The following is a 13002-nucleotide window of genomic DNA, read 5'->3' on the forward strand; positions in this document are numbered from 1 at the left end:
GTTATGGTGGATTATTACCTTGATCCGTATTGCTGTATAATGAGGATTGATCATGTTATATGCGAGTGACACTGAATATTCAGTACAATATGTGCTATTGCTGAGGTCAACCCATTAAATGTGCCTTCTGGGCATAAGAGTGACCAAGGTGAATTGTCTTAGAAATAAAAGACTTTTCTTAATGTAACGCAAAAGTAACTTAATGCCTTAAGGCCGATTCATACTTCTCCGTTTTTACGGAGACGGACACAGGGAACGCCCTCTCCGACGAGGAACTTCCTCTCCGTGCCCTCTCCGAGCCCCTCGAAGAGCTCTACGTGCACCTCCTGATTTTCCTGACTGTCCGTCCGTCATTTTACGGATACCCCTTGGCTGTGATTGGTCCGTATTAAGAACCTCTTGCGTCAGGGACGGGGGCGGGATTGCCGTGACCAACAAGACGGAACAGAATCCTTTGACCGCCATTGCTGTAAGTTTACAATTCATATTTCAGCTAAACAGTACATGTAAATCAGCATCTGAATTAAAATGTGACGAGAAATGGGCAGTGTAGTTGCTGAAAATGTGCTTATTTTATTGATAAAATAAGCACATTTGTAAATTTGCTCCGACTTTTCGATAACCTAGCTAGCATCGCAGTGCAGCGCCACCTACTCTTCTGGCAGTGAAGTGTTTTCAACACCCACAGCCTTCGGAGTACTATAAATTCAACCAATCCGTCCGACTCCGTCCGTCTGTCTGTAACGGAGTCGGAGAAGTATAATTCAGCCTTTACTCTCCACAGCAAGTAACTAAGTAACGTAACTAGTTACTTTACAAGGAATGTAACTAGTAACTGTAATTAGTTACTTTAAAAAGTAACGTTACCCAACACTAATGACGAGGTACTTGAAAGGTGCTTGAATTATTCAAAGACAATATATATTAATTTACCAAGTAATTTTGAAGTGTTCATTCTTTTTCTATAAAACATAAATACAGTCTTTTTGCTCAAAATTAACACCTCAGCACATCACCCCCCCTCCTGCTAATTTAATTAAAGCACCATCTTTTTTTCTGGCATTCTTTGGTTTGCGTTATAGCATATGATCATGCTCTCAATTCATTTGTGTTTTTCAAGCACAATAAGAGCCAAGTAGAATTCAATTCGGTTCTGAAGAAGCGCTGTCTGAAGCGGAATTCTTTGCACACACACACACCGAGAGAAAAAGCCGCTTCTTCTCAGACAGTGCATGCCAGTACCGTATTGATTAGGCCTACTTGAGGACGAAACAGAAAATTGTCAAAATGACCATTTCTGGCATGTATCCTCGTAAGCACAGTCTTAAATGAGTTTCAAAGTCTTAAATGAAGGTGAAGCGCTGGAAGAAAAACGGATTTGTGTCAGATCCGTGACATGTGCGTCAGGCGGGGGAGTCAGGTGGCTGAGCGGTGAGGGAATCGGGCTAGTAATCCGAAGGTTGCCAGTTCGATTCCCGGTCATGCCAACTGACGTTGTGTCCTTGGGCAAGGCACTTCACCCTACTTGCCTCGGGGGAATGTCCCTGTACTTACTGTAAGTCGCTCTGGATAAGAGCGTCTGCTAAATGACTAAATGTAAATGTCTTAAAGAAACTGCCGTCTAATGAACCCACTGCTGTCCGTCTCATTAATGTTAATCAAAGAATAGCATTTGTATCTTTAATAAGAATTAATTTAAAGTAAATAAAGTGTATGTTTGATAAATGAGATCTCTGATTGTAGTCCTTGAAACCCCCCAAAATAGTGCTTGAAAAGTCCTTGAAAGTCCTGGAATTTCATTATGCAGTATCTGTACGAACCATGATGGATGTGCTGGTAAGACTGTTGTACAGCAAGTATCGTATCATGCCGTGGTGTAATAGCAGCATCATACATTTAAGCATTTCAAGACTTGCATGTACAGTAAGTAATGTCACATTAAATAGGGTGACCAGATGTCCTCTTTTTCCCGGACATGTCCTCTTTTCGAGACCTAAAAAATGCGTCCGGCAGGGATTCCAAAATCGTCCGGGATTTTGCCTCGTCGGATATTTGTGTTTCTCTGGGTCTTTCACAAACTAGTTATTACGCCCTTACAAGTTTTGGAAAGGGTATCTCCCTTCTTGCGCGAGTGATGACTGTAGAGAGAACTGTCATTGGTCGACCGCCTTCTCAGTGTTGCCAGATGCATGATAAATCCTCCAAATACGATCATTTTGAGCCTTTGGTACGATACTTTGCCATATCCAACCAGGAAACACTGAGCACCTTGCCACCTTATCATTATTGCTTTAATATGAGGAAGACTGAAAAGTGTCTAAAGTGTTTTAATATGTGGCCATATAAAGAATGTACTATTTAGATTTTTTTAATTTGATATAATTATTGCTTTAATACATAGACAAGACCAAATGCCACAAAAAAAGATTTGTTTTACATTTGCACTTTTGTTAAAGGTGACATGACATTAAAACTTCACTTTAGGAGGTTATTTAACATTAATATGAGTTCCCCTAGCCTGCCTTTGGTCCCCCAGTGGCTAGAATTTTCGATCGGTGTAAACCAAGCCCTGGGTGTTCTTCTCCGCCTTTCAGAAAATGAAAGCTCAATTGCTCTGTTTGAAAATCTCCTCTTTGTTACGTCACAAGGAGGAAGGTTACCTCCCCTCTCTCTGCTTTGCCCGCCCAGAGAATCTGGCCCGCCCATAAGAAACTGAGCTACGACCGTGCAAGTGTTTTTATCCTCGAGACAGCATGGCTTGCAAACGAACGAAGCATTACATTTGCTCAGTTTGGATGTACAAAGGAAAACAAAAATCTTTTTACAGTTCTTTCATCCGAGCCTCTGAAGACCCAGTATCTTAATTTTATTTTCTCTGGAAATGCGCCTACACAACTTCTGTTGTAGGCGCATTTGTTTTGTATGTCTGCGCCAAACACTTCAGCCACGACTGTTTCCTCAACTTGAGCTAATACAAAACTGGCCTTGCTGAAATTTAATTCTGGATCAGTACTAACTCTCCTTCGTCCAGCTACTAACCTCGGACAAGTAAGTTAACTAACGCTACATCATTTTGTAGCTTTACTGTATATGGTTACCTAGCTTGCTACCCTTAGAATGTGGCTGTAACATTAGCTCTGCAGCTAACAGCTGAGTTACTGTCGCTAATGGAAAGGTAGATAGCATCAAGTATGTGTGTGAATACACATGCTGTAACGTGAGTGTTGTACATTTCTTTGTTATTTGGATAACCGTTCTGCTGTTGGTGTTATGGCGCGCGCGATATCCGCCTTTCCCCTCATTGAAATGACTGAGTGTTTACCTCTGCAAACCAGGGTTATCAGATGAGAATGGGCAAATTCGAGGCATCTTACAGCAACGGGGCTACAGCCATCGCGATACATCCATTGTAAACATTAGCGCATGGTGCCGCCCCTCCGCTCCTCATTAGCATTTAAAGCTACAGACACCAAAACAGCGCGTTCTGAGGAAAGCTCCTTGTGGGACTGCTAGTAGTGGCTGTAATTCTGCACCAAGGCTGAATTTCGGGAAAGAGACTTCTGATACAGTATTAGGGGACCACTAAGGCCTATATAAAAGCATCCAAAAACAGCATGTCATGTCTCCTTTAAGGTGACCCCCCCCCCCCCACACACACACACACACACACACACACTGCGACAGTGTCCTCCTTTTCACAAACTCAAATCTGGTCACCCTACATTAAATAATGTATTTAAACTCAAGCTTGTGTGGTGCGTCACTGTCTTCAATGCCACAGCCTAAACTTCATGTCAAAATAAATGTTTTTCGTTTCCGGCACATTCAAACAATCCCGTCAGTGAAGTTTGGCTAGCAACAGCAGCTAGGCTAGCTTGCTCGTAGCACAATTTACCGGGGTCAGCTTCTCCACGCAGGACTCTAGGCTAAATGGTCGCATTTGGCATTGTTACTGACAATGATAGCTTCCAACAAACTTCTTTTGAATTAGTCATTTCCCCCTAAATAAATATCAAGCTTATTTACGTTTTTGCATATTTTCAGTTAGCAGATGGTACTGTTTGAATCGTGATTCCATCTGAAATACTGCCGGTGACAACATTGTTAGAATAGTTTGTTTCAAAGGGGGTTCAGCTTGTTACGAAGGGGATTCTTAATGAATGAATACAATATGAGTAGGCTAAATGCTTGAAAATATCAGTAGAAGGGAAAAACTTAAGGGACGTTTAAGTCATAGAGGTTAGGACCATTTTTACACCGGATTGCCCAATATCTTTGTTAGATCCAACTTTTCAACTGAGGCTGCTATAGCTTATCACTATTCCCTCTTGGGGAAATAGTGATAACACTTCACTTTTAGTATTTTGAATTGTAAATGAGCAGCAACAAATGTATGCTTTTGAATCTATTTAATTGGCATAAATAATAATTACGCATTTTTATCTATAATATACAGAAATAACAGTTGTCAAAATTACAGTTAAATATAGCTGCAAGCAGCGATGCGGGTTCCTCCGCAAAATATTATAAACATGTACACTATAGAAGATCGAGAGTTGGACAACAAGAGAGCAAAACTACTTCATGTTCAGTTACTGTATAAAAGTTACTGTATAAAAAAGTAAGCTTTTTCTCCTGTGGTAAGCGTTGTTAGATTCAGCTAGCGTTGAAACTGCTCTAATTCAATAATATTTTGACATACCAAGGTGAAATTGTTGTGGTACTTGATGATGTCATCCTGTTGAACTGAACAGATAATCAAAATTATGACAGGCCAAAAGACTATGGCTGGATTCCAACCTACGACCTTATACTTTACAGGTCACCATCCCAGCCCATTGAGCTATTCTCAGTGTTGAATATTGTCATGTTCAGTTACTGTATAAAAAAGTAAGCTGTTTCTCCTGTGGTAAGCGTTGTTAGATTCAGCCTAAGTTGAAACTGCTTGTACATTTCCTATAAAAACAGGATGACTGGGTTGCTGCTGTAAAGAATAACTTACTCATAGTTTTTTAAAAAGGTTGTTTGGAGTGCCATAACTTGTCATGGAAGGGAATTTCAAATCATGCCAAGCATCAGTGGGGATGTGTCCTGGCTTAGGTTACTGAAATGAATTTGTGCAACAGGCAAGGGATCCACCTGAACAATCAATTTACTTCATTAGAGATAACCATTAGAGTTATCTCTACCATGCGTAGACTACAAGTAGCTAGCTACTGTGGTGAACCTGGCTTGTTTTGCAGTGGTTTACACAGTCTCGCTAAACAGATGATCGGAGTGTTGTGATGGGCTCAAATAAACACACATTGCTATGTTTTTACAACCGGAGGATTGATCGGAAGACTAGAAACTGTTTTGTCAGAATAAAAAAATAAAAACTATGCCTCTGACTGGTTTTGGTTTAAAAAAAAAGCTGTTTCTCCAATGGCGAGCATTGTCAGATTTGGTCCAAGTTCAAACAGCTGTAATTCAGTCATAATTTGACATATCAAGGTGAAACTTTGCATGGTACTTCAGAGGCATGTCACCTTAAAGCTTATTAGGTTTGAACCATCCTTCAAAAATACATTTGATTTAGTGACACAAACATATTGAGGCAATGTGGACATTTACATAAATACACCCATTTCAGCCATTTTGTACTTGATTCAATTGCCTTAAGTAACGTTTTTAAATACGTCAATGATACATATCTGTACCAAATTTCAAGTCAATTTCACCTTTGGTTCAAGAGAAGAGGAATTTTGAAGGTTTTCCCAAATTATCACAGTACAGGAAAATCCATCATGGCGGACCTTATGGGTCCTTGAGGCTTTTTTGTTCCTCATGAAAAATGAGGCATGCACACCAAGTTTCAGAAGAATTGGAGCAATGGGGTGGAAATGCCATCACTTTGAAAATCGGACTTTTGGGCGTGGCCTGTGGCGCCCCCTATGGTCCGATGTGGCCCATATTTGGTGTGGGGGTACCCACTTGGATGTAGTATCAATGTGCCAAATTAGAAAATTTATGATGAGGGAATTTTTGAGATATTGGGGCGCAAGGAGAAGAAAAATAATAATAAGAATACCAACAATAACAATAGGTTCCCTCCTACCGGAGGAACCCTAATAATAAGAATACTAACAAAAACAATAGGTTTCCTCCTGCCGGAGGAACCCTAATAAACGGACCCATCTGAAGCGACGCAAGCAAGCATACCCTACAATTTCCCCAGAAATTGTACCCTCTCTAGTTTGCTAGTGTCTTTTACTTTTGCTTCTGTTTTTGGACAGGATGAATGCACACTTTGAGGCCAACCCGGACAGCTCTGTGTCTCGATCAGACATGTACTCTGAGTACTTGGCCATCTGTAGTAAGATGGGACGTGGTGGCATCCTGACTTCTTCTAGCTTCCTCAAATGTCTACGGTAAGTTTGTTTAGAATAATGTCAATACCCTCATAAAATATTTTTTATGCTACAAATGGCATTGTTGGATATCGCATCCCTTTGTTGTACTTCCTTTCTGGCTTTAATGCATACTGTCTAAGCTTCAGTAGTGCATTCTAAAATCTGTATTTGTTTTGATTATGAACAGTTTTTGTGTTTGACTGGATTAAGATAAATTGTACCAATGTTTTCATCACACTTTTAATTCTCCCTTAAATTGACATCCTAGGACCATCTTCCCAAACCACACAGTAAAGAGGCAAGATGACCCTAAGCCAAACTCACCGGTCCATATACTGGTCATGGGGGTGAGGCGGCGGGCAATCCCACTGCCCATCCAGTTGTATTACCAGCAGCAACCCAATAATGCACCACCACTGGGACATCGACATGAGGGCCCTGTCGAACAGCCCCCCTCGGGTAGGAATTAAATATGACTCATACTTGGTTTGATTACTACAGTCTTCGCTTGATAATGCTTAATAAGTAATCTCAGAATTCATACTATGTACTAACTATTGGAGGTTGACCGATATTGGATTTTTTACTCTTATTCGGAGGCACAGCCAATAACCGATTATTGACAATTTCAAATTACAGGCAAATGTATTTATACTTGGACAATACATAGCATATATTAACTAATATAGGATGTATACTTGAAAACTTACTCTTCAGGACTAATGTATGGACGATTACTCATTCTAAACTTTTTTTTTTTAACCAAAGCATGAAATACTTGTAGACTTCAATGGTTTACAAGAAGCAGACTAGATTACATTTTCTTGCCTTATACTTTTTGAGTGGCATGCTAACTGGTCAAGTAAATAAAAGACAACCAATTACAGTTGCCACACAACGTCTATGTCAGTAATACCATCATTGGCAGGTACAGACGAGTCCATTCCGGAATGAACACACATTAGACACTTGTTGTGTCTTTGTGGACAATATTTTGGATTCTTCTGTCAGGAGTAAGCCTATTGTTATTGTTAGTAATAATAGGATTCCACTGTCAGGGAAGAATCCTACTAATAGGGACTCCTATAGGGAGAGACAGGGTGATAATGGATAAGGAATCAAATACAAAACGGCAGAAATATTTATATATTGTTAACTGTTGCACATACTTCATGTGTCCATAAATCAATGCCCCGTTGACCTATGGACTTGATATGGGCCACACACGAAGAGGACACTACAGTATGTGGTGAGAAACCATGGCAACTTCATATAAAAACATAGCGGCAAGCAGCAATGAGGGGGCCAAGCAGGTTAAATGCCGAAAAACATTTTAGACATCCACGGAACAGGGTTCCGAGTACACGTAGCAAGTTTGGTGTGAATTCATTAAAGATTTTCTGAGATACGACCTAACTTCCTGTTTGGCGGCACTGCAGGCAAACGGTTTCGAAAATCAAAAAAACGTGTGATAACATTTGTGAGGGTTGGTCTGAAGATGACCCATGCCAAATCTTTGTTTTTTGCACTGCCGCCTAGAGGTCAAATTGCACAAACCTTTTGGGAAATCTTTAGAACGGGGTCCCAAGTCCATGTACCAAGGATGGGGTCAATGCAGCAAAGGTCTGCTGGGAAAAGGACCTTGCTTCCATTTTGGAGGCTTCATTGCCAACTTTGATTTTTGGCTGGTTGAACTTTGGCTGTACAGTACAATCCTTTGCTAATTTGACGGAGGAATCCTAATAATATAAAACTAACAATAACAACAGGTTTCCTCCTGACGGAGGAATCTTACTATATATAACTGCAGGCAGTAATGGTGGGTTCCTCCTCAACATTGCAAACTTTTCCAAAATTGACATGATACAGACAACATTTCAAGACATTTGGAGCAATGGCTGATTTTTAAGTTTTTTTTTAATTCTTCACAAATTGTCACGGTTGTGTGGTGCACACAACCTTCGTTGGCACAAGGCACTTTTTGCCACAAAAACTTAATTCAAACATAAACCGTGCAACGGAACGTAAATCCCAACAGAAGCAACGCAATCGTGACCAAGACGAACATTTTGACACCAACGTTGTCTATGTAGTCCAAATATTGAGGGATCCTTAGGGGGGCAAAAATAATAATAATAAATAATATATATGTGAAAGAACAAAGATTGTGCATATTTCAAATATGCACATATGCACAATAAGTCTACTTTTCATCTTGCATTCAACCTTTCTCAGATTTGTGTACTAAAAATTGTCAAGAGTCTTCATATGAACTTGTGATTGAATCAGAGTATCAGTTCTTGACCGTCGGATGCTTAAAGCATTATTTTAACATTAGCGATAAATCAGATTTCCTTTATTTCAATCATATTTGGAGATGTTAAGTTGCCTTTGTACATGGTAACATGTTGTTGTGTCTTCCTCGTGACATACCAAGTTTGATGTTGATATCTCAAAGATTTGCTGAGATATGACCCAACTTTCTGTTTGGTTGCTTTGCTGCCAATTTTGATTGGCTGTACCGGACAAACAGTTTTGAAAATAAAAATTCCAGTGATGATTTGAGTGAGGGTGGCTCTGATGATGATACACTGCCATTGACTCCCTTGGAACAACCGTGATACTAACAATAACAATAGTCTCTCTCCTAACGGAGGAACCCTAATAATAAGGAAAGATAGAAACACTTAAGGTTGCTTTGCAGCTTCGCTGCTTGGCCCCTGAAGGATTTAATTTAGTTGTCTATTCCAATATGTAATGATGGTATTCAATGACACAAGTCTGTATTCTAGAAAGAGTGGTCTGGAGTCGCAGAGGTACGATAATATCAGCTTTAATGCAGCAGTTGGAAATCAACAAGTACAGAGCTCTGGGGTTGTTTACGTTTTCCTACCCACAAAAGAGTTTGGGTTCACAAAGTCCAACTAACTATATGTCCCTGCCCCAGCATATATTATACAGTGCAATAAAACAAAAAACACAAGAAGAGGGTTGAGCTTGTTCTCCTGTGCAGCAGGGAGTTGTTCTTGCCTACGCGTCCCACCTGCTCGGGTGCCGTCTCCACCCGGTTTCAAGGTTGTTTCTGAAAATGAAGAGATAGACACAAAATACAGCCTTTTTCCCCACACTCTGTGGTCGAAACTCGTCTGGATTGTTCCTCTTTCTCCGCCCGCACCCCTAACTCCCCCCGCCCTGTGTGAGACACAATGCTTAAGCCTGAGCACACTTCTAAGTTCATAAGACAGAACTTTAATAAGCACAATGCATAACTTTAATAAGCACAATATATTCTTTACCCCCAAAAATAGAGATTTAAACAGAAATATGATTTCAGTCAGTATTGTCAAGGCCAGATATTTTAGGGGAAATATATAAAATAAAATAAATTAATGGAGGGTCCAAATGTATTGGAAGCAGTGAGGAAATCACTGATAACATGGTTTGGTGGATGATGCGCCATTTCTGTATCTGATCACCTAAACGCATGCTCGCCGACCAGATTCTGAGTGTGGAGCGAGCAAACCCGGATTCCCTTGTTATCGTACTCGGCGACTTTAACAAAGGTAATCTCAGCCACAAACTCCCTAAATACAGACAATTCATCAAATACCCAACCAGAGAAGAGAACACTCTGGATCACTGCTACACTACAGTCAGTAGAGCCTACCACGCCGTCCCTCGTGCAGCACTGGGTCACTCTGACCATACCATGGTCCATCTGATTCTTGCATACAGGCAGAAATTAAAGCTCTGTAAACCTGTTGTGAGGACATCAAAACAGTGGACCAGTGAGGCTATGGAGGATCTGTGGGCATGCTTGGACTGTACTGACTGGGATACACTACCGTTCAAAAGTTTGGGGTCACTTAAAAATGTCCTTATTTTTCAAAGAAAAGCACTGTTTTTTCCAATCCAATAACGTTAAATTAATCAGAAATACACTATACATTGTTAATGTGGTAAACGAATATTCTAGGTGGAAACGTCTGGTTTTTAATAAAATATCTGCATAGGCGTATAGAGGCCCATTTCCAGCAACTATTACTGTATGTGTTCGAATGGTACATTGTGTTGGCTAATTGCCTTAGAAGACTAATGGATGATTAGAAGGATTAGAATTAGAATGCCAAAGGTCTGCAATGTTGTAATTGCTGCAAATGGAGCACTATTTGACGAAAGCAAAGTTTGAAGAACAAAATGTATATTTCAAATAAAAATAATTATTTCTAATAATAATAATTAACCTTGTAAATGTCTTGACTATATTTTCTATTCATTTTGAAAGTTATTTGATAAATAAAAGTGTGAGTTTTCATGGAAAACACAATTGTCTGGGTGACCCCAAACTTTTGAACGGTAGTGTATGTTCATGACTGCTTCCAATAGTCTGGATGAACTCACAGAGGCTTTGACATCATACATCAGCTTCTGTGAGGACTGCTGTATTCCAACACTGGCGGCAGGTGGCAGGTGAGTCTCTCCTGCCACCCTCAAGCACTGCGCTGACCAGCTGTCTCCGGTGTTCACCTACATCTTTAACACCTCCGTGGAGACATGCCATGTGCCAGCCTGTCTCAAGTCCTCCACCATCATCCCTGTGCCCAAAAAGACAAGGCCAACAGGACTCTGACTACAGACCCGTCGCCCTGACCTCTGTGGTAATGAAGTCTTTTGAGCGCCTTGTGCTGGCACACCTCAAAGCCATCACAGACCCTTTCCTGGACCCACTGCAGTTTGTCTACAGAGCCAACAGATCTGTGGATGATGCCGTTAACATCGCCCTCCACTTCACCCTACAGCACCTGGATTCCCCAGCATCCTATGCCAGATCCTGTTTGTGGACTTCAGCTCTGCCTTCAACACCATCATCCCCGCCTCCTGCACCTGCAGGTGGATCACAGACTTCCTGTCTGACAGGAAGCAGTGCGTTAAGCTGGGAACACAAGTCTCTGACTCCCGGTCCATCAGCACCGGATCTCCTCAGGGCTGCGTCCTTTCCCCTCTGCTCTTCTCCCTGTACACCAACAGCTGCACCTCCAGCCATCCGTCCGTCAAACTTCTGAAGTTTGTGGACGACACCACCCTCATTGGGCTCATCTCTGACGGGGATGAGTCTGACTATAGGTGGGAAGCTGACAACCTGATGACCTGGTGTAGCCAGAACAACTTAGAGCTCAATGGTCTTAAGACAGTGGAGATGGTTGTGGACTTCAGGAAGAATACAGCCCCACTCACCCCCATAACCCTGTGCGACTCCCCAGTCAACACTGTGGAGTCCTTCCGCTTTCTGGGCACCATCCTCTCCCAGGACCTCAAGTGGGAACTGAACATCAGCTCCCTCACCAAAAAAGCACAACAGAGGATGTACTTCCTACGGCAGCTGAAGAAATGTAACCTGCCAAAGACGATGATGGTGCACTTCTACACAGCCATCATTGAGTCCATCCTCACCTCCTCTATCACCGTCTGGTACGCTGCTGCCACTGCCAAGGAAAAGAGCAGGCTGCAGCGTATCATCCGCACTGCTGAGAAGGTGATCGGCTGCAATCTGTCTACCCTCGAGGACCTGCACACCTCGAGGACCCTGAGGCGTGCGAGGAATATTGTGGCCGACCCCTCCCACCCTGGTCACTCCCTGTTCCAGCTACTCCCCTCTGGCAGAAGGCTGCGGTCCATCAGGACCAAAACCTCACGCCATAAGAACAGTTTCTTTCCATCTGCTACTGGCCTCTTCAACAAGGCCAAGGACTCCCATTGACATTCATTCACTTATTTAACTATTATAAGTCCATCTAATGGCAATTACAGTATGCACAAGCCACCTTACCTCAGTATCCGATTGCACTATGTTGACCACTCACGCTGCTCATTCTTATTCTTATTTTTATATATATTTTATTTTATATTTAAATTGTTGTATTCTTAGATTTTTTAGTTATTAGAAATAGTTAAACTTTTGTACTTTTACTTAATTTAAGATTCGTATATGTTTAGTGTTTTGCACCTCCCTCCCGCCACAGTAAATTCCGTGTTTGTATAACATACATGGCGAATAAACCGAATTCTGATTCTAACACTTGGGATGAAAGATTTAATCCCAAGATTTTTAATTAATTTGCACTTGGCCATTAATTGAGTGTAGATTAATGAATACATAAAAAACGAAACCATATTAAAATGTTGAAAGTGACGTTCAAAAGCCACAGATAAGTAGTTGTCACAGAGAATACCAAAATACCATACATCACGTTTTCCACCACTGAACATGGATTAAACAGTCAATCCAAATTCCTTTAGCGTTCCGTTTAATACATTTTTCCTATGGTTCTGCATTGTACTGTATATTTCTGATGTATGATGAAACGAGTAGTCCTGCATACTGATTTACCTAAAATAAGAGATGCCTCAATGAAGTATTTGATCACGATGTAAGTAAATTATTATTGAGTCGACCTGTACCGTGTTATGATCCAAAATGTAAATTTCCCTTTTTTTAATATACGGCAATATTTTTGGGATAGTTCCGTAAATTGCTGATATAAACAATCATCTTTCGTCATAATTTAATTTCAACGCTGTCTTTGCAATCTCATCTGCTTTCTTATTACCC

At 41.0% G+C, this 13002-nt stretch overlaps 1 protein-coding gene across 1 annotated transcript in view; it reads left to right on the forward strand.

The window, feature by feature from the left end:
* arid2 (AT-rich interactive domain 2) overlaps positions 1-13002 on the forward strand; it is a 71153-nt gene that overhangs the window by 45104 nt on the left and 13047 nt on the right. Inside the window, exons 13-14 of the mRNA XM_062482835.1 lie at positions 6276-6410; positions 6661-6851. Coding sequence (XP_062338819.1) covers positions 6276-6410; positions 6661-6851 — 326 coding nt within the window. The remainder of the gene's footprint in view (positions 1-6275; positions 6411-6660; positions 6852-13002) is intronic.

This window comes from Osmerus eperlanus, chromosome 17, assembly GCF_963692335.1.
Source record: "Osmerus eperlanus chromosome 17, fOsmEpe2.1, whole genome shotgun sequence".
In the NCBI taxonomy this organism is placed as follows: Eukaryota; Metazoa; Chordata; class Actinopteri; order Osmeriformes; family Osmeridae; genus Osmerus; species Osmerus eperlanus.